The following is a 27732-nucleotide window of genomic DNA, read 5'->3' as shown; positions in this document are numbered from 1 at the left end:
CTCCGGAGATGGTCACATGACAATTCCCCTCCTGCCCCCATGCTCCCATAACCCCCTCCCCCCCACTTCCCTTTACCAGTGTCACTTTATCCTACCTTGCCCTGGCCTGTGTCTTACCTGTCTCCCAGGTGTCAGTGAGGGCGGGTTTGGTGTCATTCACCTGCCTGTCCTCAGAACCTGGCACGTGAGGGCCACTGGCAAATATTTGTGAATGAGTCAATCAATGATAAAATCCTCAAGCTGTCTCCTTTTCCTGGATCTTGGAGTTAGCAATGACAAACACTTTTTGAAATGGCCGTCCGCATGAAAATAAAATATACAGGCGGGAAAGTAATTTAGCTAATAAGCCTTATGGATCAAAGAACTGCAGAGAAAGCAAGAAGTCTGTCCAGTTGAGTTAGCAAAGATCAAAGGAGTGATGCTACTCCGCCCCGCCCGCTCAGTGGTGAGAGGGGCAGCCACACACACTTCCACACGGCAGAGGCAGCGGGAACCGTACAGCCTTTTCGAAAAGCAGTTTGACAATTCACATCAGGGTCCTTTCAAAACCCACAGGGCACCCTAAGTATTTTCCTACAAACCCACTGTAAGACGATAATTAAATATGGGCAAAGACTTGGGTACAAAGATGTGCTCTTGTGACATGTTAAACAAATAAAACAGCCTACTAATGTCTAAAAGTAGAAAATACAATCAGAATAATGATGTTAGTGTAACTGGCCATAGCCTTAGGGAGCAGATAATGTGGGGCCTGGCAGTTCCTTAATATGTATTTGCTAATGGATGGATGTGGAAGGAGAGATGGATGAATCACTGACCGTAGGTAATGCTGGGCTTTGCTCTTAGAAAGTCACACCTTTGGCTGTGTGAAGAGTTGAGTCTGAGCAGTGAAGAGGGTTGGGAGGCTGGGTCTGGGGAATTCCTCCCACGTGGGGCCCAGAGGTGACTTCCTGCAGCTTCCTAGCTCAAGGGCCCTCCTCTAAAGGCATGTCTTTCTCCACACAGGACATGTTCCAGTAGACCCCAACGGCGGCTCTTCCTGGCCCAGAAACGCTTGTTCCCAAGCACGGGAGAGCCATGGGCAGCCTGCGAGGGAGCGTCGTGGCCGGTCTCCTCTGGACACTGATGCTCTGGAGTGGGGACAGCGGCTGTCAAGCCCAGAGGGCAGGTGGGGCTGGACGCTGTGCCAGGCTGAATACAGAGCGGTCGTTGTGCACGTCTGTGTGTGTGTGTGTGTGTGTGTGTGTGTGTGGACTGGGGGGTGAGCTAGTGCCTGTGTGTGTGAGAGGGTGCAGGTCATCACAGGTGTGGTGTCAGCTGTCCCCCGGCCAGTGTATGTCATAGTCAGTTGTGCAGCTGGGGCAGGTGCCTGTGTGTGTAAGTATGTGTGTGAGAGTGAACATACGTCTTTTTAAAAAAATTTTTATTGGTATATAGTTGCTTTACAATGTTGGCTTCTGCTGTACAGCAAATGATTCAGTTATACGTATACATATATCCCCTCTTTTTTAGATTTTCTTCCCATTTAGGTCACCACAGAGCACTGAGTGGAGTTCTCTGTGCTATACAGTAGGTTCTCATTAGTTATCTGTTTTACACATAGTAGTGTGTATATGCCAATCCCAATCTCCCAGTTCATTCCATCCCCTCTCCTCATCCCCTCGGTATCCATAAGTTTGTTCTCTACATCTATGTCTCTATTTCTGCTTTGTAAATAAGTTCATCTGTACCATTCTTCTAGACTCCACATATAAGCGATATTGTATGACATTTGTTTTTCTCTTTCTGACCTACTTCACCCTGTATGACAGTCTCTAGGTCTATCTACATCTCTGCAAATGGCACTATTTTGTTCCTTTTTACGCCTGAGTAATAATCCATTGTATATATGTGTCACATCTTCAAATGTTGGTGGACATTTAGGTTGCTTGAACACAGGTCGAGTCAATCACATAACGTGTTGAGGGTGTGTCTCTGTTGAGCGCATACAGGGTTTGGGGACAGTGGGCGGCTTAGCACCCTGCTGAGTTGTCCAGTTCTGGACATTGGACTGCATCCTGGTGGGCACTGGATGCCCTGGAGTCCAGCCAGAAGAGGCAGCCGGGACAGTCAATGGACAGGAAGTGGGGAGGTTATTGGAGCAGAGAAAGCCTGGGCGGGAGGGAGTGAGAAGCGACAGGAGGTTTGCCCACCTGGGAGGAGTCACCATCAGTGGGGGACATGGGGAAGGGGTCAGGGACCTGAGCTGCTCTGGTCTGTATCTCAGCACCCAGCCCAGAGGCTGCACACTGTGCCTGCGGCACACAGCTGGACCAGATCTCAGGGAGAGTGCTTGTCACTAGATGTCTGGCTGTAAAATGCTGCCCCCATTTTACAGATGAGGAACTGAGGTAACAGATGCCCACTACTGTATATAAAATAAACAACGAGGACCTACTGTACAGCACAGGGAACTATATTCAGTATCTTGTATAACCTATAATGGAAAAGAATTTTAAAAAAGAATATAATTATATACATATATATGCATAACTGAATCACTTTGCTGTACACCTGAAATTAACACAATATTGTAAATCAACTATAATTCAATTTAAAAAAATGTTGAAAAAAAAAGAGAGCCACTTCCTACCCCTGTGAGGGTGGGGGACACAGGAAGTGCTGATCTAGAGCCAAGCCCTTCATCTGGGCCGTCAAAGAAGAGGAAAAACAAACAGCAAACCTCGAAGGCTTGTGTTTCTCCATCGTTTTGCAAAGTCCTACTTTGCCTGAGCCTCACAAAGCCCAGCTGTCTAAAAAGATAGTGATGAGTGTGAGCATCCTGATTTTCATGGGAGGAACGTGGGGCTTCCTAGGAGCTTTCTGTGTCCCTTGGGATGACCCCACATGTCCAGGTGATACCCAGGATTATCAAATTCAGAAGTGGAAGAGCTGAGGACCTTCTCTCCCTGCCCTCATTTCACAGAGTGGAAGATAGCAGCCCAGGGAAAGCTGTCACCTTACAGGTCACGGGGCCCTTGCCTAGGGCAGAGCTGAGGCCAGAAGTCAGGGCCATTCCGCCACCTCCCTCTTCATTCTCACCTGCCCACCGCCCAGCCTGTTCCCTGGCCTCCAGGAGAAAACGGCCCCTTGGGGAGGCCCCCTGCACCCATGAACCTTCTGCAGCCTGAAACCAAATTTGCTCAAGGATTACAGCCGCAGGCCGGGCCCTGCCTGGCCAAAAGCAGCCCTTCTCCTCATCAGGCTGCGATGTCACTGTCCCAGAGACAAAAGGATGACCTTCGTGTCAAGGAGAAACACTCCCCAGGAGTTAGCTCTGAGTCCACACATCTGGGCAAACACACTTCTAAAGCTCTAATCCTGTTAGGGGATCAGTCCTGCGAAGCCAGGGATTCACCTCAGCTCCTCCGGGGATTGGACTTGGATTTTAAAAGCTAGAGGGGGAGGTAGATGTGGAAAATTCAAGGGTGGCACTGGCGCAGGGTGGGTTGCGGAAGTATTTGTGTGTGTGTGTGTGTGTGTGTGTGTGTGTGTATAAATATGCCTAGCTTTATTGTTCTTCTGTTTTTTGAACTTAATGCATTGCTTGTTAGCACAAAATCAGAAGTACAAAGTGATACAATTCACTCATGGTTCTGCTTGCTAGAAATAAGCACTGTTTCTTTTTGCAGCTTCTCTCCTGCAGACACAGTTGTACACATAGACACACATGCTTTTCATACCCAACAACGGAGTGAAAAATGAATCCACATTGGTAACTAAGGGTTCCTGTAGGCTGCCTGGCATCCCACCGGATGAACACAGGAGGAGTACTATTTAAGTAGTCCCTACGGGTGATCATGGAGGTGGTCTCCAGGATTTGCTTGGCAGTGCTGCCATGAACTTCCTTATATAGCTTTATTTTTTCCCCTTCCATTTATCTGCTGTTTTCTTCGGGTAAATCACTGAATCTGGAATTGGTGGACCCAAAGATACCCTCCTTTATACGGCTTCTAGGACCCTGACAGTGGGGAGACAAATCCCATGGCCACTTCTTGAGCCCACAAAGGCATTCTCCTTACGTTCTCACTGGCTACCACAGTCTTTTTGGACTTTTGCCAAGTGGACAGTTTAACAAAGTAGGATTCCTTTTGTTTGTTTGTTTGGTTTGTTTTTATTTGATTTTCACTAATCAAATGTTTGTGCCAGGTGTTCCTAGAAGCCTGATCAGCTGCTGCTGTTGGCATGGCCAAGATCTGATTCTGGAAAAATCGAGACAAGGGCATTGTGCTGGTTCCTCTGTACATTTGTGCAGCACTTTGGAGTTTAGAAAACACTTTTCCTCATATTATCTAATTGTAAAATGGGGACGAGCAAGCTCTCTGCAGAGGGTTGCCCTGTGGATCAGAAATAAATTATATAGTGCTGTATTTTGTTTAATCAGAGGTGTCATATAGCTCATATAAAATTTATATTTGTAAAAATATAATTCTAGTTTTATGAAGCACTATAGAGCTCCTAAAATATATGAATGCAATCTATTTTATATGATTTCTGATAGTGAAATACTGTGAACTGACTGGCTAAATAAATGATGTTCATCCCTGCAGTGGAATCTCTGCAGCCATGGAAACCCGCATTATCACACTGGAAATGGGCTCCCAGCGCATCGCGGGGTGCAGGGAAACCAGCTTATATATCAGTGCGTTCGGTGCAGGCCCACTTCCTTTGATAACTATATGGAAATAGAACATAAATAAACATACCGTGGGTTCGCAGTGGCTATCTCCGAGCAGATGGAAATATGAGTGTTTAAAGATTTTTCGATTGCCTTTTCTGCCTTTTCTGAAATGGGCATGCATTATTTGTCGTAGGTTTGAAAGATCATGGAGTCACTTTCAAACCAAAATAATGGGAATAAAGAAACGGGCACAGTAGTCATCCATGGCTATTACTTATATAAATATATATAAATAAATTATATGTATAATATGTATGTATATATAATGCATATAATTATATATAGTTGTATAATATGTAATTATGTATTATGCACTTAGGTAAATATATGTAATTATATTTATAATATGTATAACTATATATTATACATAGTATAGATAGTATATGATATATAATTATGTTATTCACTTATCGAAATATATATAAGCTATATATAATTACACAGTTATATGTAGTATATAATATATATTATATATAATTATATGTTATTCACTTGTATAAATATATATAAACCATATATAAAAATATATATTAACCATATATATAGTCCGCTGAACCTCACAGCAAGCTTGGGAAGACTCCCCATCACACGACTTTTGGGGAACCAAGGCTGAGGCTCTAAGGCAGCAGCCAACCTCCCCCTGCCCCTGCCGCCTGCCCCCGCCCCTCCCCCTCCCCCCGGCAGAGTGGGCGGGGCCTGGAGGCGGGGCTGCAGGCCCGGATGACCACGCCTCCAGCCCCCGAGGAGGGCGCCCTTCCCCGCGACCCACCGCCGCGACGCCCTACCTATCGCCCCTGCAGGTTGCAAAACCGTCCACTACGACCTGGTCTTCCTCCTGGACGCCTCCTCGAGTGTGGGCAAGGAGAACTTCGAGAAGGTCCGGCAGTGGGTGGCCAACCTGGTGGACACGTTCGAGGTGGGCCCGGAGCGCACGCGCGTGGGCGTGGTGCGCTACAGCGACCGGCCCTCCACCGCCTTCGAGCTGGGCCGCTTCGGCGCGCGGGCCGAGGTCCGGGCGGCGGCGCGGCAGCTGGCCTACCGCGGCGGCCACACGCGCACGGGCGACGCGCTGCGCTACGTCACGCGCCACAGCTTCGCGCCGCGGGCCGGCGGCCGCCCCGGGGACCGCGCCTTCAAGCAGGTGGCCATCCTGCTGACCGACGGCCGCAGCCAGGACCTGGTGCTGCCCGCCGCCGCCGCCGCGCACCGCGCCGGCATCCGCATCTTCGCCGTGGGTGTGGGCGAGGCGCTGAGCGAGGAGCTGGAGGAGATCGCCTCCGAGCCCAGGGCCGCGCACGTCTTCCACGTGTCGGACTTCGACGCCATCGACAAGATCCGGGGCAAGCTGCGGCGCCGCCTGTGCGAGAGTGAGTGGGGACCCGTGGCCCGGGGCGGGGCGGCGCGGCGGGGGACCCGGCCGGCTCCGGGGCAGGGGTGGGCCCGAGGCCACCGGGCCCGCGCGGTAACCGAGAAACCCCCGGGCACCCACCCCCAGCTCGTGCGTATCACCCAGGGTCCCGCTCCGTGGGCCCCGCCGTGTCCAGGGAAAGAAAATTAAAGGGAGCTGGGTCCCAAACCCCGCCCAGTCTCGAATACTCGGAGACTGGTTACACGGCTCGAGTTGAAGCTTCTGTCTGCCGTGGGGACCCTCCACCGGCCTCCCAGGGCTTTAAGTCGGAGCAGGTGCCTGCAGCGGCCTCGACGTCGGGTCCTGCCCCTCTCTTGGGGGGCCGCAGTGAGAGAGCATGGAAAAACAGGGACACAGACCGCCTTGGGGCACTGTCCCTAGGGAGCCCCAGCCCACCACTTGAAGATGGTGGGGCACTGCTGGTCCCAGCGGCCAAGGGCTCTTGACCCGGTGCCCTCTGAGATCACCCGAGGCCTCCAAGTTATTTGTCTGGAATCTTGACTGTGGCTGGGGATGGGGGATGGGAGAGGGAGGCTTGTGGGGCAGAGGAGGGGGAGGACACTGGGCAAAGATCCAGTGGACCCTGGGGCTCTGACCTGGACAGCTGACCTCCACGGCCCTAGTGAGGTCATTCTGAGGCCAGCCCTCTCTCCAGGACAGGGGGGTGAAGTGGTTTTTCACGTGCCAGCCTTTCTCCAGGTTTAGCCTCTGTCTGCTTCACTGACACAATGTTTCCTCCTTGCTGGGTAGCTTCCCCCTCCAGGGCCCATGCCGGGGCAGGGAGCAGAGTGTCAGCCTCTGCCTTGCTGACTTCTTTGGGAGACTGCGCCCTGGGTGGGGGAGCCCAGAGGGTCGCTCCTGGGCAGGGGCAGGGGGCTGGGGCAGTGGGAGCAGCTGGCCAGAGTGACAGGGGCCTGGTCTCAGGGATGGGCCAGGCTTGCAGCTAAGCTGTTTCTGAGCCCGGATGCCCTCGGTGTCTTTACCACTCCCGTGGCTTTTTCTCTGTGTTGGCTCTCTTAATCTCTACTCACTTATTCAGAGATACTTACAGGGAATCTACTGTTTGTGTGGCCTTGTGCTGATTTCTGAGCCTCTGAAAAAAGATAAGACAGCCTGTACCCTCAGGGCTTTCCTAGTCTAGACGGTGGAAAAGTTACCAAAAAAGGAATGTGATGGGTGGGGTCCTGCTGTGGTTTTGGTGGATGATGACACGGAGAATGAGGGAGGACTTCCTGGAGGAGGTGGCGCTTAGATGGTTTAAAAGAAAGAGCCTGAGCTTTGGGATGAGGTGGCAACACTTAGTCAATGAACTATAATGGTTGGAGGAAAGGAGCAGGGTGGGGGTTGGTGACTTTGTGTGATTGTCAAGGCCTAGATAAAGGAGGGCCTTGTGTGCAAGGCGAGGCGTTGGAGGGTTCTGGGCAGGGTGCGACATGGTCAGATCTTTGTGCAGAATGGAATGCTGGCAGGACAGTGAGCAGAAAGGAGCCCCTTCACGAGACTGGTGGAGAAATTCAGGGGACGGTGCTGGGGGTGGATGGCACACTGCTGCCGGGGACCGTTTTACAGATGAGGAAATTGATATCCGGAGGGCTGAGATGGTCCCCTCCTCTATAGTGTGCAGTTCACTGGCCATGGACTTCCATAGTGACTTCATTTGACCGTCATTACAACCTCCAAGGATAAAGATGCTCTCCTTTTACATATGAGGGCATTCAGAATGCTGAGATCCAGGGAGGCACAGCTGCAAGACCTGTGGGGCCCTCGGCAGTAGGTGGGACAGGTGATGGGGCCTTGCTGGGGGAGAGGAGGAAGGGAGGAGGAACAGCCCAGGTGAAGGCTTGATCTAGGTGCCTATGGCCAGACATCCGGGCTGACGAGAGCCAGACGCTAGGTCACGGGCCCAGCTGAGGGGCAGACATTCAGTGTGGCGGCTCAGGGTCCATGAGCACCCAGCTGCCATCCCAGAACCTTGATCCAGGGCCCTAGGAAGCAAGGCCACATCTAGACCCTACCCTCTGGCATTTTTGTCATCCTGCCAGCCTGGGTTCAAACTGGTTCTAGATCTTGGCAGGGCAGAATCTAGATTTTGAAGAACTTCTGTGCCCAGGGGGTGGTCTGCGGACTGGTTTGGACAACCCTAGAGAGGTTAGGTCACTGGGTCATGTTGCCCAGTTAAGAAAACAGCAGGGCCGGGCACAGGATCTGGGCCTTCAGCCTCCGCACGCTGGCCTCATCCCCCTGTGCCCCCAGAACACAGATTTCAGCACCACTGACCTTGGGTCTGAGTCAGGGACAATGATCGCAGGTAACAGAAAGCCCCACTCCTACTTGTTTAAAGAATAAAGCAGATTGACATCACACAGGATGAAAAGGCCAGAGGTCAGGCAGCCTCGAGCTGTGAGGCCAGGGCCCCTCACTCTCCCTGGTGTGAGACTCTTCTTTCTTGGTGTTAGTTCTGTTCTTGGCAGATTTGTGTGTCGGGGTCCCAGCAGTGACCAGTGTTGGCTGAAGAGATGCTTATGGGGCTTCTGTTTAGGGAAGATTGAGGTCACCGAGGGATGTGGAGGCACCGGGAACCAGCAGCAGGAGAAGCCGGCCGGTAGCAGGAATGGAAATGGTGCTGGGGCCTGTGGGCAGGGAGGGGCTGCCGGTCACGAGCTGTAGTTTCCTGACCTCAGGGAGGAACACGGCTGCCCACTCAACCATGACCCAGAGGGGGCGGGAAAGGGACCCCTGCCTCACTCCCCACCGGCTTGGCTGGAGCCTGCCGTTAGCCTGACCTCATCCAACACTGGCCCACAAAGGGGCCAGGTGATATGGTGACAGGGGCCAGCCTCCCGGGCTCAGAGCAGGACAGGGAAGGAGAGCAGGCAGGGAAGGAAAAGGAGCTTCCCGCACAAGACAGCTCTGAGTGACCTTGGAGCCACGTGAGTCCTCGGACCCACGGGCCTGGACTCAGTCTGACTCGATGCCTGTAGGCCCTGTGACTGTTCCCAGCCAATCGCTGTGGCCTCCTAGTGGAAACAGGCTGACTGTTGGGGTGTAAACCATCGGACCCTGTTCAACATTGAGGAGTGGAATTAGTTACCACCTCTCCTCCCGCAAAGAAAGGGGTCTGACCCAGGCATGAACACCGACGGGCTGTAACCAAGAGGAAAGGGATGCAGGCCCTCCCAGCACACCACACATCTACCAAGATAACATCAGGAGAAACCCACGATTCTCTCTAGACAGGCTTCTGCAAGTGTCTGAATAGATGGAAGATTCAAGTTATTCTTAGTCATCTAGAGGGAATCCTTGTTGTAAATACAGCTGTAGGCTGAGAGGGTCTGCTCTATTCTGGGGACGCTCGAAGCGAAATCTCCCCACAATTGCTTCAATTAGAAACAAAGCAAAACAAAATAAAAGAGCTAACAGTAACATTGTGGAAGGCACATGGTAGATTAAATCAAGGAGCATCACAACATCCAAACAGCTAGAAATCCCTTGGCACAGGGACGGTACCTGTGGGTGACTTCATGGCCTGAGGCGGAGCTACTCTGACAGGGTCTTTGCACTGATGATCTGGGAGATCGTAGACTAACAACATGGGTTTTTGGTGTTGTCCTCATTCAGGCCACCCCAACCCACGCATTCGTTCATTCAACAGCCATAGTGGATTCACGCTAATCTGTTCATTCGTTCAAGTTCAACCCAACTACGCGTTGTAGCAAGCCTTGGTTCAGTTCAATCCATCCATTCAACAGTTGCACACTGAGTGATTCCTCTGCTGGGCACACGCCGGGTGCCTGGGATACAGTGATGGATCTGATGTTCTTTTTGTCCTGGAGAAACTTTTATCTACCGGAGGCAGCAGGAAGGTGACAGATTATTACGCTGTGGACTCTGCACGTGGTTACCACCTGTCATTTGAAATTTCTGTTAGTTTATTTGCCTAGGAGCAGCCTTCACACATAAGAATATAAGCCTCATGAGGGAAAATCTGTTTCTTGTGCTGCCGGTGCCTGGAACAGAGCCTGGTGTGTAGGAGGGGCTGCCTAAATATCGTTTAAAAGAAGTCCAGGGCTGCGACCTGGCAGCTCATCTGTGCTCGCGGGTGTGCTTGTTGTGTTGCGCATGTGCTACGCCATGATCTGCTGCCTCCCCAGTGCAGACGGTAAGTGTCCAGCAAACCTGAAACCACCGCCAACCGGAACTGAGGGTTTCCCTTGTGCACATTTTGGTGAGCAGGGACAAGCGGTTGGATTTTGAAGGTTGGTGAGGGTCTGGAGAAGACAGACCGGGATGGGCTGAATCTTACATGCTTCCTACGGGAGGACAGATGCAGGGGAGGAGGACCCTGAGCCGACTCCCTGGGAGGTGAACAGCACGGAGAGCTGGCTGTTCTCTGAGCACCAAGCGTTTGGAAGGCTGGCGAGGGTCTTTGCATTACACTCTTGCTCTGTCCTCACCCAGCCCGGTGGGGGCCAAGTATCGATGTTGACATTTTGCACGTGGAGAAATCGATGCTCTAGGCCTGTGCTGGCCCTCACGTGTGGCCATTGACTGATCTGGGGCTGGTCTGAACTGAGAAGTGCTACAAGTGACACACACTGGATTTTGTCGACATGGTATGAAAAGGAGAGTAAAGCATCTCATGCACATTTTTATATTGATTACATATTGAAATGATAATATTTTGGAAATTTAAGGTTCATACAATATATTCCTAAAATCAATCCCACCTAGTTCCTTTTACTTTTTAAAAACTGCGGCTGCTAGAGAACTTAATTTGACATATGAAGCCTACCTATTGGGCTCTCCTCCTCTGCTTCCTCTTTCCTTCTTCTGTGATGCTGATGCTGCAGGTGGAGAACTGAGGTCCAGTGCTTCCAGAGCCCATGCTTTCCAGCCTGTCTGGCTATAGAAGGGAGGAAGGGCAGTTCTGGGACAGGGGAAGCTGAGTCCCAGGTCCGTGCACAGGAAGTGAGGGCCAGTGTCTTAGGTGGGTGCAGCCCTGGCCCTAAGGCAGCACAGGCTGGGGCCTGGAGGCAGTGGCTGGTCGGGTCTGGAAGCCCAGCTAGGAATGACCGTGTGAGCAGGAGAGGGGGTGACGTGGGGACAGGACCAGGCCTGGGACTGGGCAGCTCTTCTTCAGGGTGGACGTTGAAGAAGATTCTCTTTGTCCAAATTGCTCCTGGACCACCTGTGGGCCTGCCCTGCCCTTCTTCTTCTCAGGCCTCAGGATGCTGTCGTCCACCACTGCTTAGAGCAGAAGTCCTGGGCATGTCCTGCCTCCCAAGTCATGGCTGCAAATAGGATAGCTTAGTGCTACCAGCTGACTTTTTCTAATGCATTGTGTGTCATCCCTGCTCAGAATTAATATGCACAGCACTTATGTTGGAGTTTACACCATGGCCACTCCTGTTTGATCGGCGAGGTGGCTGGTTAGGGTGCCTACCTGAGGTGGCCCCGCTGGCAGGGAGCAGAACTGGGAGTTTAACTCCATTGTGTTTGAGCGCAGGGCCTGAGTTCTTCCTGGCACCTTCGGATAGTTAGGAAGCATCTTTAAATCCACCATGGCGTTGAAGTCTCACCCCAATCCCGCAAATCAGTTTCTGCTTTTTCCTCTTCTGTGGCTGACGGCACTGGGGGGCTGAGAGACTTATCCAGGATCACGGGGCCAGGCCTTCAACTCTTCACGCAGCTCAGAACCCGCTGCCTGAGCGTCTGAGTTCTTCCGAGCTTCTTTCTGTAATCCTGTGGGACGTCTGGTTATGAACCCTCCCAGCGCCTGGCCCTGGCCTGGCTCCCACACGGTGACTGGTGGCTGGTTGTTGAAAATACAGATGAAGCTCATGGTACTTGGAGAAATCGTTTTCCCTGTTCCATAAACGAGAGGGTTGTCTGCAGACTTAGGAGTGGAGTAGCGACAGCAGCGGCTGCCATGTGTGGCAGCGTTCCTGGAGCTGCGTTTCTAGCATTGCAACCTCCGTGGCCTCCCCCAGTGGCCTCCCCCAAGGTCTGCTCCGGCCCATGGCACACTGTCCCCCGGCCCTGGACTCATCCGGGGAAGCACCTCTGTGTCACAGCATCAACTCCTGCCCCTCCGTGGCCTGACGAGGTTCCCAGGGGACTGGATCTCAGCCTGGCTTCCTGCAGAGCGTGGGGTGGAGGGCCAACCCCAGAGCCTCAGCTGTAATTAAGAGCCTTCTCCACCACAGGCTCAGTTGTGACCACGAAACAACCTTTATATAGCTGATGGTGTGGCCGTCCGTGAGCGTGTGGCCTGCCAGCGGCCGCAGCTGGGGGAGTCTCCACCTACTTCTATTTTGGGGACGCTCTTTGGTGGTCCTGCCTCCCCTCTCTCCAGGGCAGGGGCCGGGGCCTGCCCTGGATTCTTTCCTTTGGCCCTTGGATATTAGTGAGGATGAGGGCACAGAAGGAGCCCCTCTGGTCCGTGACACACAGCCTGCCTCCCTCTCTGTGTTGTGTGTCCATGTGCTGGTCCAGTGAGTTTCGTCTACTGGATGCAGTACTTACCATGAGACACGCACGCATGCGCGCGCACACACGCACACAGGCTTCTTTGGTGTGAGGCGGGGATGGATTTACTGTCCGCCTTCAGTTCTCGCTGGAAATATGTCAGCATCTCCACGCCAGCCACACGTCTTGAGAGTGTGTGACCGTGTGTGTGTCCTCAGCCCCTCCGAGGAGAGTCTCAGCTTCCTGTACTGGTTACACCTGTCCACAGACCTGCTACCGTGATCCTAAAGGGTTAGGCTTGGGGTGGGCTGAGGTTCCTTGAGAGGCTCTTTCTCGCTTTTGACCTTGGCTGCAATAGACCGCTTCACCTTCAGATGAGGGAATCGCTAGGTTCACTTGAAAATGTGTTCTATGCTTTTTTCTTTCTGTAGTGGAAAACAGTTTGAGTAAATCACACAACTTATTTGTGTAATTGGGAATGGACTAGACAGACCTAAAAAGATACCAGCTCACAGCGGTGGAGGTCTTAGGGCTCTTTACTGTACTATTGGGCTGTTTTTTTAACACATATTTTTTGTTCCTCTCTTCTCTCTCAGACATTGTTCTGAGGCAGGGGGATCACAATGGGGAGTGATTCATCTGTGATCCTACTTTTAGGGTGATACTTTCCAGAAAGGAGGGGAGGTAGAGAAAAAAATCGAGTGAACAGGAATGGGATTTCATAGAGTGGTAAGCGCTTAGAAGAAAGTAAAGCAGGGCCACGTGACACATTTTTCTCAGGTGGGCAGGTTACAGGAAGGCCTTTGAGACGAGAAGGATTGAGTTGAGCCTGGAATGACATGAAACAGCCATTCATGCCAAGGTTGATGGGCCCAGAGTTCCAGGTAGAGGCAAGTGAGAAAGCCAAGGGCCTAGAGGAGGTGTGGTCCTGATGCAGGAGGAGCGGGTGCTGGGGGCTGGGGCAGGGGCAGTAGCAGTGCCCACGAGGAGAGCGTTACCACCCCCACTGTCGCGGGCAGACGTTGAGGCTTAGCTCGGTGGCTTAGCTCTCCCGAGTCCACACGGCCAGGAGGCAGCCAGGAATCAGCCAGAAGCAGAGAGCTCCTCAGCCCTCCGGAACAGTCTGTGCCCTTTAAGGCCCCGAGAGGACACCCACAGGACCTGAGTCTTGTAGTCATCGGAGGGGGCACAGCCCTGCTGGTGGCCTTGTCCCCAGGGATCGTCTTCCTGTCCCCGCCCCTGTCTCCACCCCCACATCCCTCTGTGTGGCCTGGAGACTTGAAGATGACCGGAGTGTGCGTGCGCACATATACCACACAATCACATGCACCACAGACACCATATGCACACACACCACACATACCATACAACATACACACACAGCACACCCCTGCATTTCACTCCCATGTACACACACACCCCACCCATAAATCATGCGTACACGGTCCCCCTCCCCCCACACACATCGGGGAGCACATATGTGCCCGCAAGGCGACCCACCCAGCCTGTCCTCTGGGTGGACTCAAAGCCCGGGCAGCATCGCAGGCCGCCTCAGCTGTGGGTTTGGAGCCGCCACGTGGATGCCTGTGGCCTGGCTCTCGGGACCACATCAGCCTCAGGAAGCAAGGCCAGGGCCCCACCCTTTGCCTAAAGGTCACTGGGAGTTCCTCCCGGGAGAACTTGTCATGGTCAAGGTCACGCCCTGGAAATAGTCGTCAGGTTACTTAATTCTGATTATGTGCTGGGAAGTTTTATTAGAGAATTACTGACAGTGATGGAAAACTAAAAACCACCCATCGTTAATTTTTAACTTGTGTGCATCAAGGAAGAAGAAACAGCCTCCCAGCTCTGCCCAGCCAGGCCCAGCCTGACGAGGCCCCTGCCTGACTGCTTTCTCTGCCTCCATCTGTGGGACCCGCTCGTAAAAGCCCCGACGCTTCGCCTTCAGCCTCTGCTGAGCCAGGGGTGCGGCTCATCTCGTGCACACCTCCTAACCGGTGTGGCCCACTCCATGTGAGGAGCAGGTACCCTCGTGTCCTGAGCTCTCCGACCTGACCGCCACTCTCTCTGCTTCTGGGTTCTGGTTTCTCATGACGGCAGAACTTGTAGCACTGAGCTCTGTGGGGATTGCCCTGGCAGGGAGTTTCCTAGAGGAGGTTTGCGCGTGCACCATGATTCCCGCAGAGCAGCGCTGGTGGCGGAGGCCGTGGTGCGGTCTGGCTAAGGCCCGTGGCTGGAGTGGCCCAGCCCTGCCTCGCCTCCTCACCCTGCGTGAAGCCTCAGGCCAGTTCCCTAACCTCTTTCTGTCCTGCCTATTCATGAGTACAAAGAGGATGGTGGTGACATTTCCACCTTGTGGAGTGTTGTCAGGATCTAAGGGTTGGGACGTGGAAGGTGCTTGCACAGCGATGGCCCTGAGCGCACACTCTACAGCTGTCTGCTCTGTGTACGGGGTGTGTGTGTGTGCGTGTGTGTGTGCGTGTACATGATTTTATAGGTATGTATATATTTTAATCTCTTTGTCTGTGTCTGTATATGTGTATGTATATATTACTTTTCAGAAAGATGACTGAGTTTATATGTTTCACTTAGGGCAGTATTTCTCGACCTTTTGAAAAACTTATCTCCCTTCCAGGGAACCTGTATAAGTGCTTTTTTCCTCTAATTGCCGCTTTGTCTGGAATTATAATACCACATCTAACGGTCTGTTTTTGCTGTTGGGTAGGGTTGAACTTTGGAGGGCCGCAGACCATTGAAATCTCTGAGAGTGTTTTCAATCCCTCCCTCAAAGCCATTTTTACCACATTGGAGGCAATGTTATCCACTCTGAGAATACACAATGTAGGGCGTGTGAAAGGATTAGAGGATGAGAGTTTGGGGAAGGCGTGAGCTCACATCCTGCCCTCTGTCCCTCGGGAGCTGCAGTGTTGCAGCATCAGGGTTTAGCTGACAGACTTGGGTCTAAAGGCCCTGGTTAAATACAGGTTTCTCTGTTTATTTTGACAGATTACTTTTTTAAGCTTTAGTTTTCCCTGTAAAACGAAGACACTGATATTACTACCTACTTCTAGAGCTGAGGGAACACGCACATGAAAGGCTCCCTTTGCAGCCCGGCACAGAGGTCGTGACCATTGTAATTCAGGCACAGAGGTTGTGCCAGGACCTGTGATCTGTGACACAGGGACTGGATGGAGTTCCAGCTCTGCCACCTGCCGGCTGGGGGTCCCTGGGCCGGAGACTTCATCTCTCTGAGCCTTGGTTTCTTTATCTGTAAAATCGTGATGATATATACCAATCTGGTGAAGATTGGTGTTATTATATTGGTATTAATATTATTGTAGTTCTTATTGTTTTTATGGTGCTATTATTATCATACTTAATTTTTTAGGGCTTATCTATATAAAACATGTCAAAAACCAAAGTTCCCAGACATAACATGACTGGGTCTGAGCTCCCTGTCACAAGAGGGAATCAAGCAGAGTCTAGAAGTTCATCTGCTGTGAGTTCTGTAAAGGAAACTGGCCTGTTCAGGGAGGCAACACCGTCCTTGACCTCGTGCACGGGATGGCCAGCTCCAGCCCACAGGCCACATCCGGCCAGGCACCACGTTTTACACATCGAGTTTTATTAGAAGATGTACTTCATGTCAGCTGTTTACGTATTGTCTGCGGCTCTGTTGGCACAACCGCAAGCTGAGTGGTTGTGACAGAAAGCACGTGGCCCGTGGAGTCTGACATGTGTACCCTCAGGCTCTGTAGAGAAAGACTGCCAACCCCTGATAGTGGGTTCTGCTACGATGGCTGGGAGCCTGAGATCGCTGACACAGCTCCTGGGGTGAGCTGGAGAGGGTGTTTCCTGGGGTGCTGAGCAGGGTGGGTGGGGTTCCTCCCGGAGGCCCCTTCCCGGCTGTGTCTCAGTCACCCCTGCGTAGCCCCCTCACCCCGTCTGTGTGCCGTTGCCTTCAGGTGCCTCCTTGCCTTGTCCTTTGTAGGGATGGCCCGTGTGTCCTCAGAAGTCCTCCTGCCATCCCAGGTCGTGGATGCGGATTCATGCCCCAGTGGGGCTAGAAAGGACCTCAGGGCCAGCTGTGAACCTGCGTCCTCCCAGCGCCGCTTCCTGGCTGTGGCACTCTCTGTCCCTGGCGGCATCCAAGCAGGTGTGGCCGTCTCACTTACTGGCATCGTCATGCCAGGAATTCCAACTCAGGGAGGTTCGACTGTGCATTTCCCACAACGGCTTTAGTGTTCGAGTTGGTAAAGGGATAAAATATAGTGGCCACGATGAAATTGGCACTTGCAAAATGTATGCACACGTATACACAGTCTATATATAAATGTACGTGTCTATATATAAATACTCATCTGTATAATTCAATACATGGAGAACGTCTGCCTTTCTGAGTGTCTCTCACGTCCTGCAGCTAACCTTGTCCGAGCTGAGCTTGATTCACACTTGTGAGAGGGTGAGTGGAGCGCGGGGGTTACGCGATGTGCGGGGCTTTCCAAGAAATGTGGCTGATTAATTGTGATGCTTCTGATACAGCCTCACGCTTCCTGAAAGGCGCAAGGAAAACAGTTGTCAAAGCGGTATGTTCTCCGCGACTTGTTTTGCTGTAAAATGTGTCTGCCTTTGTCCTTTTAATTACACAGACTCTGGTTTCTTTGAGTTTATCCACCTACAGACACAAGCAGGAGCACAAAGCCACGCACAGTCACACACTCACACACGCCCACTCATACGTGCACATAGGTGCACACGTGTGCTGCCCCTCCCCCTAGGTGGGGCGGTCAGCACAGCAGAAACCCCTTCCTCCTGCCCCTTGCCCTGGAACAGGCTACATGCAGCTGCTTAGAAAAGTACAGCTTTATTAAAAATCACTGCCTTTTGAGTGTCTGCACTTGTGAAATACCTACGCTTATTTTCTGGAAGTCGCCAGTTTTGCTTGATCTAGTGATGAACACCTAGTGCGTGTTTGTTTGCTTTCAGTGAAGCCTCCTATTCCTGACCTCAGTCTGACAACCAGACGTAAGGATGAGCGACCAAAGGGGGGCAGCAGTGATGACCGGTGCTCTTGGAGGGCCCCGAGGGCCCAGGCTGGCGGGGGCTGCGGCGCCCCTGCAGGGCAAGCCCCGCGTCCCTCAGTGCCTGCCCCGCCTGGGTATTTCCTGCTGCAGCCGTGTCTGCCTTGGGCCCCCAGGTCTGCCCTGTGCTCAGGTTGGGCTGCCAGCGCGGCACCCGTGGGCCAGAGCAGCTTGTGCTGGCGGAGCGAGTGGAACCTTCTGTTATAGAGGTCGGGATGCGGAGCTGGGCACCTGCAGTGACCTCTGCTCACCTTGGCTGAACCCTGCACGGCACGGGGAAGGCCCTGACCCACGAGCCTGGGGCAAGAGAGCAAAAGGAAGCCTGCCCGCTGTGCCGTCTGTGTTTATAAGCCACCGATTAAGTGTAAAAAGTGTCCCGGGAAACACGTCCCATCCCCCTAGCGTGGGCCTGGGAGGCGAGTGGTACCTCCCCTTCCAGTGGCATCCAGGACACTGTCCACCCAGCCCACGGCCCAGCCCCCTTCTCTTCACACGTCCTGCTCAGTAGGGCTTGACTCATGGGGCCCTCAGGAGCATGGGTGAGGACGTCCCAGGTACAAGGTCAAGCTACGTCCACAGACCCCCCAAACGGCTGCCCCTCCTGGCCCCTGCGCCCAGGGATCGCATGATCCACCCTCGGGAGAACAGATGGGCAACCGCTGTACCTCTGGAGGTGGAAGTGTGCTGCCTGGGCGAGAAAGCCCAGAGTGGTTTAGAAGAGGAGCGTGGGGTCTGAGTGGGTGTGGTCCCTGGGCCCGTCCTCCTCCTCCGTTTTCTCTTTCTCTCCTTTTTGTCACGGAGGCAACAAACTGGCGTTAAAAGACGATGATTTCTGAAATACAGCAGGCTGGCTTGTAAACCCGACTGCGCTGTCTCGCAGCTGCACGGACGTGGGCAGGAGACATCTGCCCCACGGGCGCAGGGCAAAGAGTCCACACGTCTGCGGAGTGTGAGGGCCGACCTGTGGGCTGGGCAGCGGGCTGTGGTCAGCTGGGGGGAGGGGAGGCCCCAGCAGCTTCTCTCTCCAGGTGGGGGGGCAGCAGGTGCAGCCAGGCCCAGGCTGCCGGTGGGGCATCCCCAGCTGTGGAGGGCCACAGAGGCAGGTGACCCCCGTGTGCCCACCCCAGGCCGGCCCTCCGCTTCAGAGAAGCCCGCGGTCTGCGGTGGGCAGGGCAGCCCCAGGGGAATGCCTGGGACGGGAGAGCTCGTGGGCGGTCCCTGGGTGTCCCCACCCTTCCTCCAGACCTCAGCCCCGTGTCCAGTTACAGCTCTGCCTTCACTGGATTTGTCCAGGGTAGGGGGGAGCGGGGCGCTGCCAGGCTGCACCAGCTGTTCCTCTTTGCTGTCTGGCTGTGATGTCCTAGCAGGCTCCCCACAGCCCCTGCAGGAACGTAGCCAGTGGCAGTTCCAGGAACCCGCCTCCACCATCCCTCGGGGGGAGGGGCTGGGAGCAAGTGAGCATCAGGGCTGGCCAGGTCCAGCCCTGCCCCGTGACCTGGGACCCAGTGAAGGGGTCCCCCCCTTGCCGTCTGCTCCCACGGGTGTCCAGGGGCCTGACGAGCTGGATGGCTGAGCCCAGCTCCGCTGTCTCCAGGGGGCTCCAAGCCTCCTGTCCCTGTGGCCTGCCTTGGTCACTGGAGCTCTGGTTCTGGGGACACGACCCTGAGCCTGGTCTGGACACAGTGTGGTCCCAGGCCATGTGCTGATGGAGAGGATGTGGCCGCAAGTGGACAGAACGAATAGCGGCGTATCGTGTTGCCGGTCTCCCCTGAGAACCACAGACACCGCAGGGCTGTGCCTGTGGGGAGGCCAGTCCTCTGCTTTCCTGAGACGGCGGGGAGAGCTGGTCTGCCCCGGCCACACGCAGGGGGACTCAGGTCAGCGCTGCCCCCAGAGCCGGGGCTTCTGAGGCCTCTCCCCGCCGTGGGTCTCCTCTTCTCTCCGTGCCTTTTTGACGTCTCAGCTCCTTTCCAACGGGGCAGAGGGAAATGTCTCGTCAACCCTTCTCTGCATTCATGTGATAAATTCCCATTTTGCCACTTTTTTTGTTTTTATAATTCTCCGTCTACTCAGAATCCACGAAGGGAAGAAGGGAGGGTTTCGTTTTGCCTTGTTTTTCTTACCTGCTCCTCAGCTCTCTCCCTCGGGACCCTGCGCCACGTGAGAAAGCCTTGGGGAAGCCCCTCCTCCTCTCTGGTCCCGCAGAAGCTCGGGGTTCGTGGGTTCAGACAGCGGGCCGGGTTCGGGTGATGCTTCACTCAGCACCCGGGTCCCGGGGTGAGTAGATGGGAGGAGGAGGACGTGACTGCGTGAGATCACGGTGGCCTTGGGACCGAGTCTGGCACCTCACCTACTTTCTTCTTGTCCGATCCCTGTTAGGACCCTGAAGGGTAGATACTGAGATGTGGATTCGGTTATAGAATTGAGCAGACGAGCCCCGGAGGGTTGGGAAAGACAATGCCACACACAAAAAGCACAGGTTCGCCCCCCCATGAAGCCGTTCCCCTTGGCTGTCCACACAGCAGCTGCTGTCGTGAGAAGCAGGGAGGCACTGGAGTCAGACACACCTGGGCTTGAGCTCTGCATCCCCGGTCATGGTCATGAATTCTGTTACTCGGGGACCAGTCACTTCGTCCTGTGAAACGCTCCCTCCTCTTAACCTCTGGGCCTGCCTGGTTCTCCTCCTACCTCACCGGCCTCCCAGCCTCCTTTGCTGGTCAGTTCTCGTGTCCTAGCACGTAATGCTGGAGGCTAGGACTTGCTCTGGGACCTCTTCTCTCCTCTCTCTCCCCATCTCCGAGGGATCCTGTCCGCTCCCAATGCTTTAAATGCTGTCTACACATGAGCAGCTCCCAGATCAAAAGCCAGGAGCCTTGTCCTGGTGTCTGAAGCAGGCGTGTAGATCTGGTTGCTTGCTGGGTGTCTAAGAGACGTCTTAAATGTGAAGTGTTGGAAACTGGACTCCTGTGTTCTGCTTCCAAATGGGTTCTTCCTGCAGGTTTCCAGATGCTCAGGACAGAACATTCTTTCTTTCTGGGACACTCCACATCCAGTCAGCCAGCAGCCTGTCCACTCTGCTTTCCAAAGAGACCAGGGTCTGACCACCTCTCACTGCCTCCATCCCCACCCCCGTGTGTCTCTAAGCTGCCAGCATCTTGCTGCGGTAGCTTCCTCACCGGTCTGTCCGCCTCCGCCCCTGCCCACCAGTGTCAGGTCCCCCAGGCGGAGTGGCACCTCCTGCCAGAGCCCGTCAGCCCCCACTCCTTCTGGACGCCCCCCCCCACCCCGGCCCAGCTCCACCTCGTCTCACAGTTGCTCCTCCCTGTCTGCCATCCCAGCCATGGTGTCCATGCTCCCCGCACGCTCAGGCCCTGGCCTGCACCTCCGATGGGCTACTCTCCTGCACTCACCTACTCACCTCCGAGTCACCCCTCAGATCTCAGTGGAGACCCCCTGACCCTCCAGTCAGCTGTGATCCTGCTCTTGTCGTCCCCCACTGGCCTCAGTACCTTCCAGGGGTTACAGTCACGGTCCTTGGAGACATCGATGCCTCACTTGACCGATTTCCATCTCGTCTGCTGGATGGCAGCTCCCTGAGCTGCGAGGGCCCCTGGCCGTGTGCCTTGGCTCGGCCCAGCGCCAGGTGCGTGGCAGGTGCTCATTGGATGTGACGTGAAGGGAAGGTGGTTTGCATTTAGGTGCTTCTCAGACACCAGGTGCTAACGGTCCCTGCTGGGCTGAGCTGAGCCCGGCACCAGGGTGCTGGCCAAGGGCTCCGCCGCCGTCTGGCTGCCCCAGGCTCCTCCTGCCCACCCTGCAGCAGGTCCTCACAGCCTCTGGTGGCACCTGCTGGTGCTCCGCCCACGGGACCATCCCCGGGGAGAAGGAGGTCCCAGGAAGCCGGGATATGTGAAATCACACCCTCTCGCGGGGGTCTCGTTGCCCCTGGCCTGGCTCACCCCCCCCCCCCGCCCCCGCCCCCTTGTGTGCCGAGCAGCGCCATCCCCTGACTGCCCTGAATTACAGACCCCGCCTGGGGTTCCGAGGCTTCCCTGCCCCACCTCTCCTCGCTCCCCTCACTGGACTCTGCTGCAGGGCTCGGCCCCCTGCCCTCCCCCGGCGAGCGGAGCCCCTTCCTCCTCAGGCCTCCGCTCTCGCTGGGGCCTTCTGCCCCTTTGCTCTTCGCATGACTGCTCACAGCCTTCTCAGCTCCAGCTCGGGTGTCACCAAGCCAGGAGGTCTTCTCAGACCGGCGCACGCCCCGTCGTCCTGGCCCCCGTGCCACCCCGCGTTTCCTCCGCAGCACTGATGGCGCGTGGCAGCTGGCTCGCGTCTCCGTGTCTGTCTCTGCATTTGCTGTGTGCCTCCTCCTGTGTCTGGACGAGGCGGAGAGCAGCAGGGCAGGGCTGCCTCGTCTGTGTGTTTACACGTTTGCTCCTCGTGGCGGGACGTACGTGTCGGGCGCTGGGAAATACGTGTTGGCTGAATGAGCGAAGGAACGGACAAGCTCGTATTGGATGCCAGGTGTCGTGCCGTGAACGTCTCATCCGCTGGTCCATTTAGTCTCCAGGATGACCCGGACGGGGAAACATCCCACAGATTTTACACCTATTTCTGGGTCTGGAAACGGACACAGAAGGGAACTGACATGGAAGAGGGGCGCCTGCAGGCTCCAGACCTCCCCCTGCCCCAACCTTGGGGAACATGTTTCCCTCTGGCCCTGTCCCAGCTTCACTGTACCCCAGCAGGCAGGCGTGTGCCCGTGCCGGGTGGAGGGGGCTGGTGGCCTGTCCTGCTCACGGTCTCCTCCGCCTCTCTAGGCTCTGAGCAGGAATTGGCGGTGTCAGGAAGGACCCTGGTTCGCCAGACGCGCTCCTCGTGAGACGAAGGAAGGGTGGATCTCCTTGATCCTGGATTTCCTGGATCCGGTGTTCTGGCTGTCAGCAGGCCCCGGGGGTGGGTTTCCCTTCTAGAAATATTTTACACCTTTCCACCAAAACTTGCTAAACATTCCTCCAAATACTGAGCACCCTGACCACACCATCCTTCAGCCTAAGGGACAGGGAAGATGGGCATGGACCAGCGAGGGGATCTGTGACCTCTGGGGAGGCAGCAGGTGCCAATTCACTTTGAGCTAGAAGGGAAATGCATGCTGGGAATCACCAGAAAGTTCTAGAACAGGAGGTGGAAGTGGAACCTGGACCCTGGGTTGTCGTCTTCTTCTCATACAGTCCACACCATGGCCCTGGGATGCAGCTAATAACAGTCTTTGGGTGGTTTTTTTTTGTTTTCCAAATGGGAAAGCTCCTTGTTCATCTATAAAGAATGGATGCTAATATCTGCCCTGAGAGAGGGTTGGATGAGACCCTGTGTGTGACCTCGAGGCAGTGGAGCCATCCGATGACTGGCTGGTTACTATTATACGCATACCCAGGGCGCTTTCTAACGCTGAGACGTGGGTGGAATAGTGGTCCAGCGCTCGATGTCCAAGCCTCTGTTTCCTGCCTCTGCCACTTGCTGGCTGTGTGATGTTGGATAAATTACTTAACCTCTCTGAGCTTCTGCTTCCCCATGAGTCAGCATGTTCATATTGCAGGGTTGCCGTGACATCAGAGCACGTAACTGTCTAACGTAGCTGGTAGGTGGTCCACAAGGCAGGTTCAGCACTTCCCTTTTCTTCCCCACCATTTCACAGATGGGTAGAGAGAGGCCCCAGCCTGCCCTTGCTGAGAGCTGCAGACAGTTCGTGACATGGGGACAGGATTTTAGTGCTGGTCCTTCTGACTCTAGGGGACATGCTCGTTCCTTGTTAGGGTGTCCCTATGTCCTCGGCCCCCACCGATGGCCCTCCCAGCATCTGCAGGTATTTGCTGGCCCGCATGCCGAGCCCTCTCCTGCCTGTCTTGCTGTCTGTCTGTCTCCATAGTGGCTGCCTTGAAACTGGGGTCCTGTCCCCCTGGCCAGCATCTCTGGGGTCCAGAAGTGTGTATTGAGCCTCACGAGACCCCTGCCATCCCCAGGCCTCCTGAGGATCTGTGCAGCTGGTGCCGGCCAGCTGTCCTCTGGGACTCCAGTTCACCTCTGGAAACGACCCCCACACCCGCCTGCCCGGCCATCCCGCAGCCCCCACCCCCTAGAGCCTCCTGCTGCCTCAGGCACGAGGGCCCTAGGGCAAGGCTCAGGCCTACCTTTACAAAGAAGACTATTGATAAGCTGCACATACTGTGCCTCGAGACTCATGTTCAGATTTTTAACGCAAATTTGAAAATGCAGAAAAGCAAAAAGGAGATAAAAACCGCTTCAAGTTCTGCGCTCCAGAGGTAACCAGTTTAAGTGTTATCCATGTTCTTCCAGACCCCTGTATGTATCTGTCGGGTTGTGGTATCAGGTATGAGAGTGCTGGAGTCACACTGAGTTTGAATCCTGTTTCCACCACTAACTAGGGGTGTGCTTTGAGCAGGTCACCTAAGCTCTCTAAGGCTCAGTTTTCTCATCTGAAAAGTGGGCATGATAACTACACTGATATGTGCCAAACAGGACGTTAAACCCTGGCATCTGTGAGCAGAAACATGCCTCAGCCATGCCCCCGGGACCTGTGAGTCTGCAGTGCGTGTGCTCATAGATCCTTACTGCTCCAACGGGATCTTCCTCTTTCTGCTCTTCCTCCTCTGGGTGAGGGAGCAGCCAGGCAGCCAGGGATGCTCAGCTGGAGAAGGTCAGAGAGAGGATGCTGACTGTCTTGAAACATTTAACCAGTGTTTATGAGAGACCGTGGGACCTGTTCTGCATTTGGGGCCAGCAGAGGGCACACTCAAGGGCAGGGTCTGGCCATCTGCCCACCCCAGGTTCCCCAGTGCCCTACCCAGAGCCAGGTGTAAGTGGGCACAAGCAGACGGGCCCGACGGGCGGAACTAAGAGAGCACGTGAAACCTCTGGGTGAAGCTTGGGGAAGCCCCTTGTACGTGTCGAGGTGTCCAGTGGCAGAAAGGGTGCCTCAGGAAATAGCAAGCTGGCTGGCTGTCCCTGCAGGCTTTGGAGACAGACAGACCTGGGTCCCTGTGTGCTTGGTGACCTTGGGCAGGTGACCTTGGAGAGACTGCGTGCTGGAGAGGCCCAGAGCCGGTGCTGGGGCCAGCATGCTGACTCTGCTGTTTGCTAGTTCTGTGGCCTTGGACAGCTTGCTGACTTCTGTGCGCCTTGCCTTCCTCATCTGTGAACAGCAGCACCTGTCTCCTAAAGCTGTAGGGAGGAGTCAGTCAAGTGTGCTGATGGATTTGACATGGCTAGCACAGGGTCTGTGCAGAGCACCCACATCTGTCTGCATCTGTCTGCTGACCTCGGAGGTAACCCTGTGGCCTGGCAGAGCAGACACAGTGCACATTGCGCGCCAGCACGGTACCCGGACACGTGGGCACTCCGTCTTGGAAGCCCTTATGATTCTAATGATTATTCACAGCGTCCCTGGGGCCTTGGGGCCTGGCTCTCCAGAGGGGGGGATGTGGACGATTTTCTGGCTGCCCTCGTAGCCTCGGAGGACCTGTGCCGTGGGTCTGCCGGGCGGATGTCTGGTTCATCTCTCTCCTCCTCCACCTCTTCCCCTGCCCACTTGGAATGTCATCATCCCCTCTGTGGTTAGCTGCACTTGGCGGCAGCTGCTGGGAGGTGATGGATGGGCAGTGATTGCTTCCTCCCTCGGGGCTCCGCTCCCTGCTTCTGGTTGGGCTCAACCAGACTGAGGAACCGTCTATGCGCCTACATTTTAGATACAGGTAGACCTTTATTCAAACCCAGGTACTCCTATCTGGTGAGTTTCTTAACGTTTCTTAACTTCAGTTTTTACATCTGTGTAATGGGACAAAATCTACCTCCTTGAATGGGGGTTGTGGGTAAAATCCCCACTGTGGTTGGCACACAGTAGGCACGCGATAATTGCCAGCACCCTTTTTCCTAACTGGAGAAGCTCTTGGCTGGGAAGCAGGGGACGGCACAGCACGCCTTCTCCAGACAGAGCCGGGGGCGTGTCAGCACAGAGCGGAAGGACAGCAGGGACCCTCTTGTGCAAACCCTCCTCCCCTGAGGCTCAAGCACACGCTCCCCTTTGCCATTTGGTGAACTGAGGACAAGTCGAAACGTTTTCCCCGAGAAACTGCAGTGAATTCCTGGCGTGTCCCCCTGGGAGCAGCAGCTCTGATCAACCAAAACTCGGCCTCTGTTGAAGGCTTCTGGTGAAAAAGCACCCACGCTGTGGAAGGAGATGTGTGATTTTCCAGAAGTCTAGAATGGTCTGCCTTCCTGACAGCTGAGGGGATGCAAATGTCAGGAGGTGACAGTAAATGAACTCGGGGAATGGGGGCTTTGTAATCAGCCACCTCTGTTTTGTGTCCCCACGCTTTCAAAAAGGAAAATCAACCAACTAACCAAGAACTAATTAAACACACATTTTGATTCCTGAGAACTTATCCTTATTTTTTAATTCCAGAACGACCTTTTTATGTTGATCCTGAATGATTACCTATAAATCCCTATTGATTGGATAAGTGAAGGTAATCCAGTCTGTCAGTAGCTTCTTTACCCGGAAAATGAGTTTCTTTTTCTGATGCTTTTCACCTAGGCTTTTGGGTGGCTGGAGTTCCTCTCTCCTCAATTCTCCTAGACAGTCCTGCAGACGTTGTCCCACACTTGAAGGAGGAGGAAGGGAAAGTACACCCTCCAACCCCTTCTACCTACCTGTCCCCTTACCTCAGGAAAAGCAAAAGCTTTTTGAGACACCACCCGGCCCCAACCAAGCACACTTCTGGTATTTATGTCCTTGGCCAGAACTGGGTCCCAAGTCCATCCCTAGTTGCAAGGGAGGCTGGAAAGGTGGGGAACAGAATAACCACAATTGGCTTAGACCAACCAGCCACAGCTTTTCTCCCTGGGCTGCAAATGCTGCCGTTCTGAATAAAAGTGGTTGTCTTTTAGCAAGGAAGGAGTGCAGAACGGGAATTAGGGTGGCAGCGAACAGGGTTTGCCACACCTCGATGGCAGGAGTCCAGAATCTGTGAAATCTTCTCACCTGGTTGTCAACATAATGATGAAGCCCGTGCCTGGGAGGCATCCAGTTCACCACTCAGCATTTCCTCCCGGCTCAGGCATCACTGATCATTCTGTTCAGCATGAACTTGAGGCCTGTTCTGTGCCTGGAGCCGAGAAGACAGTGGGCGTAGAGCTGGACTGAGACTCAGCCGGGTCTCCAGGCTCACTGGGGAGACATCCGTGCCTTCATGCCAGTGCCTTCAGCGTGGTACCAGCATCTGTAGACACAGGCCCTGCCGAGGGGTCCTTACCCGGCTGGGGAGAGTGGGAGCAAGGACTGAGGGGGAAGCTGTGCAGTAGGGAGACGTGGGGAGGGGGTGTCACGGCAGCACTGACACGTCCTTGAGATTACCTGCTCCCAGTCCTTCCCCACAGTCAGCCCATGCGTGCCCTGAAGGCAGGGACGGTGCCCTATCCTTTATCCCATGTGTGGGTCCCTAGAACTAGCTCCGTGCCTGGAAGGCATCCGGAGCTCTGCAAGTGTTTTAGTTCGAATAAATGAGTTAATGTGGAAATAAATAGATCATTTTCCAAGATGTGGACATATCTTGGCCGAAGAGATGTAGTTATGGGCTGAGGGGGACTTCGGATGTGAACCCTCCCTCCCTGCCAAGAGGTGAACCTCTGGGGCCCCCTCTGCCCTGGGGAGCCTGGTGCAGGGGGTGTTTTGGGAGCCACTTGTCCGAAGTCAAAAATCCCCCCTTGAGACGTTGCTGTGTGTGAGGCTTGGTGATGGCCCCAAAAGGGGATGGGCAGGTGGTTTGGGGACTGGTTTCTTAAAGCAGTTTGGGCAATTGCTGACGTCTTTGAAACGTTTGCATCTTTTCTGTGTCCGTGGCTCTCGGACTGTCTTTGACCATCCTGGTTCGGGAATCGGGGCGTCCCCTTGGATATTTGCAGAGACGAGGCTGAGTGGCTTTGCATGCCCTGAGCTCCAGCCCATCCGTCTCCAGAGATTTGCTTGTAATCGGGGCTAG

At 54.4% G+C, this 27732-nt stretch overlaps 1 protein-coding gene across 1 annotated transcript in view; it reads left to right on the top strand.

Moving 5' to 3' along the window:
- The first annotated feature begins 1077 nt into the window (after positions 1-1077).
- COL22A1 (collagen type XXII alpha 1 chain) overlaps positions 1078-27732 on the top strand; it is a 241314-nt gene continuing 214659 nt past the window's right edge. The window contains exons 1-2 of the mRNA XM_057735587.1: positions 1078-1168; positions 5521-6087. Of these exons, the coding sequence (XP_057591570.1) occupies positions 1078-1168; positions 5521-6087 (658 nt within the window). The remainder of the gene's footprint in view (positions 1169-5520; positions 6088-27732) is intronic.

The sequence above is a fragment of the Hippopotamus amphibius genome, chromosome 5 (assembly GCF_030028045.1).
Source record: "Hippopotamus amphibius kiboko isolate mHipAmp2 chromosome 5, mHipAmp2.hap2, whole genome shotgun sequence".
NCBI lineage: Eukaryota > Metazoa > Chordata > Mammalia > Artiodactyla > Hippopotamidae > Hippopotamus > Hippopotamus amphibius.
This window is presented reverse-complemented; position numbering and strand designations above follow the sequence as displayed.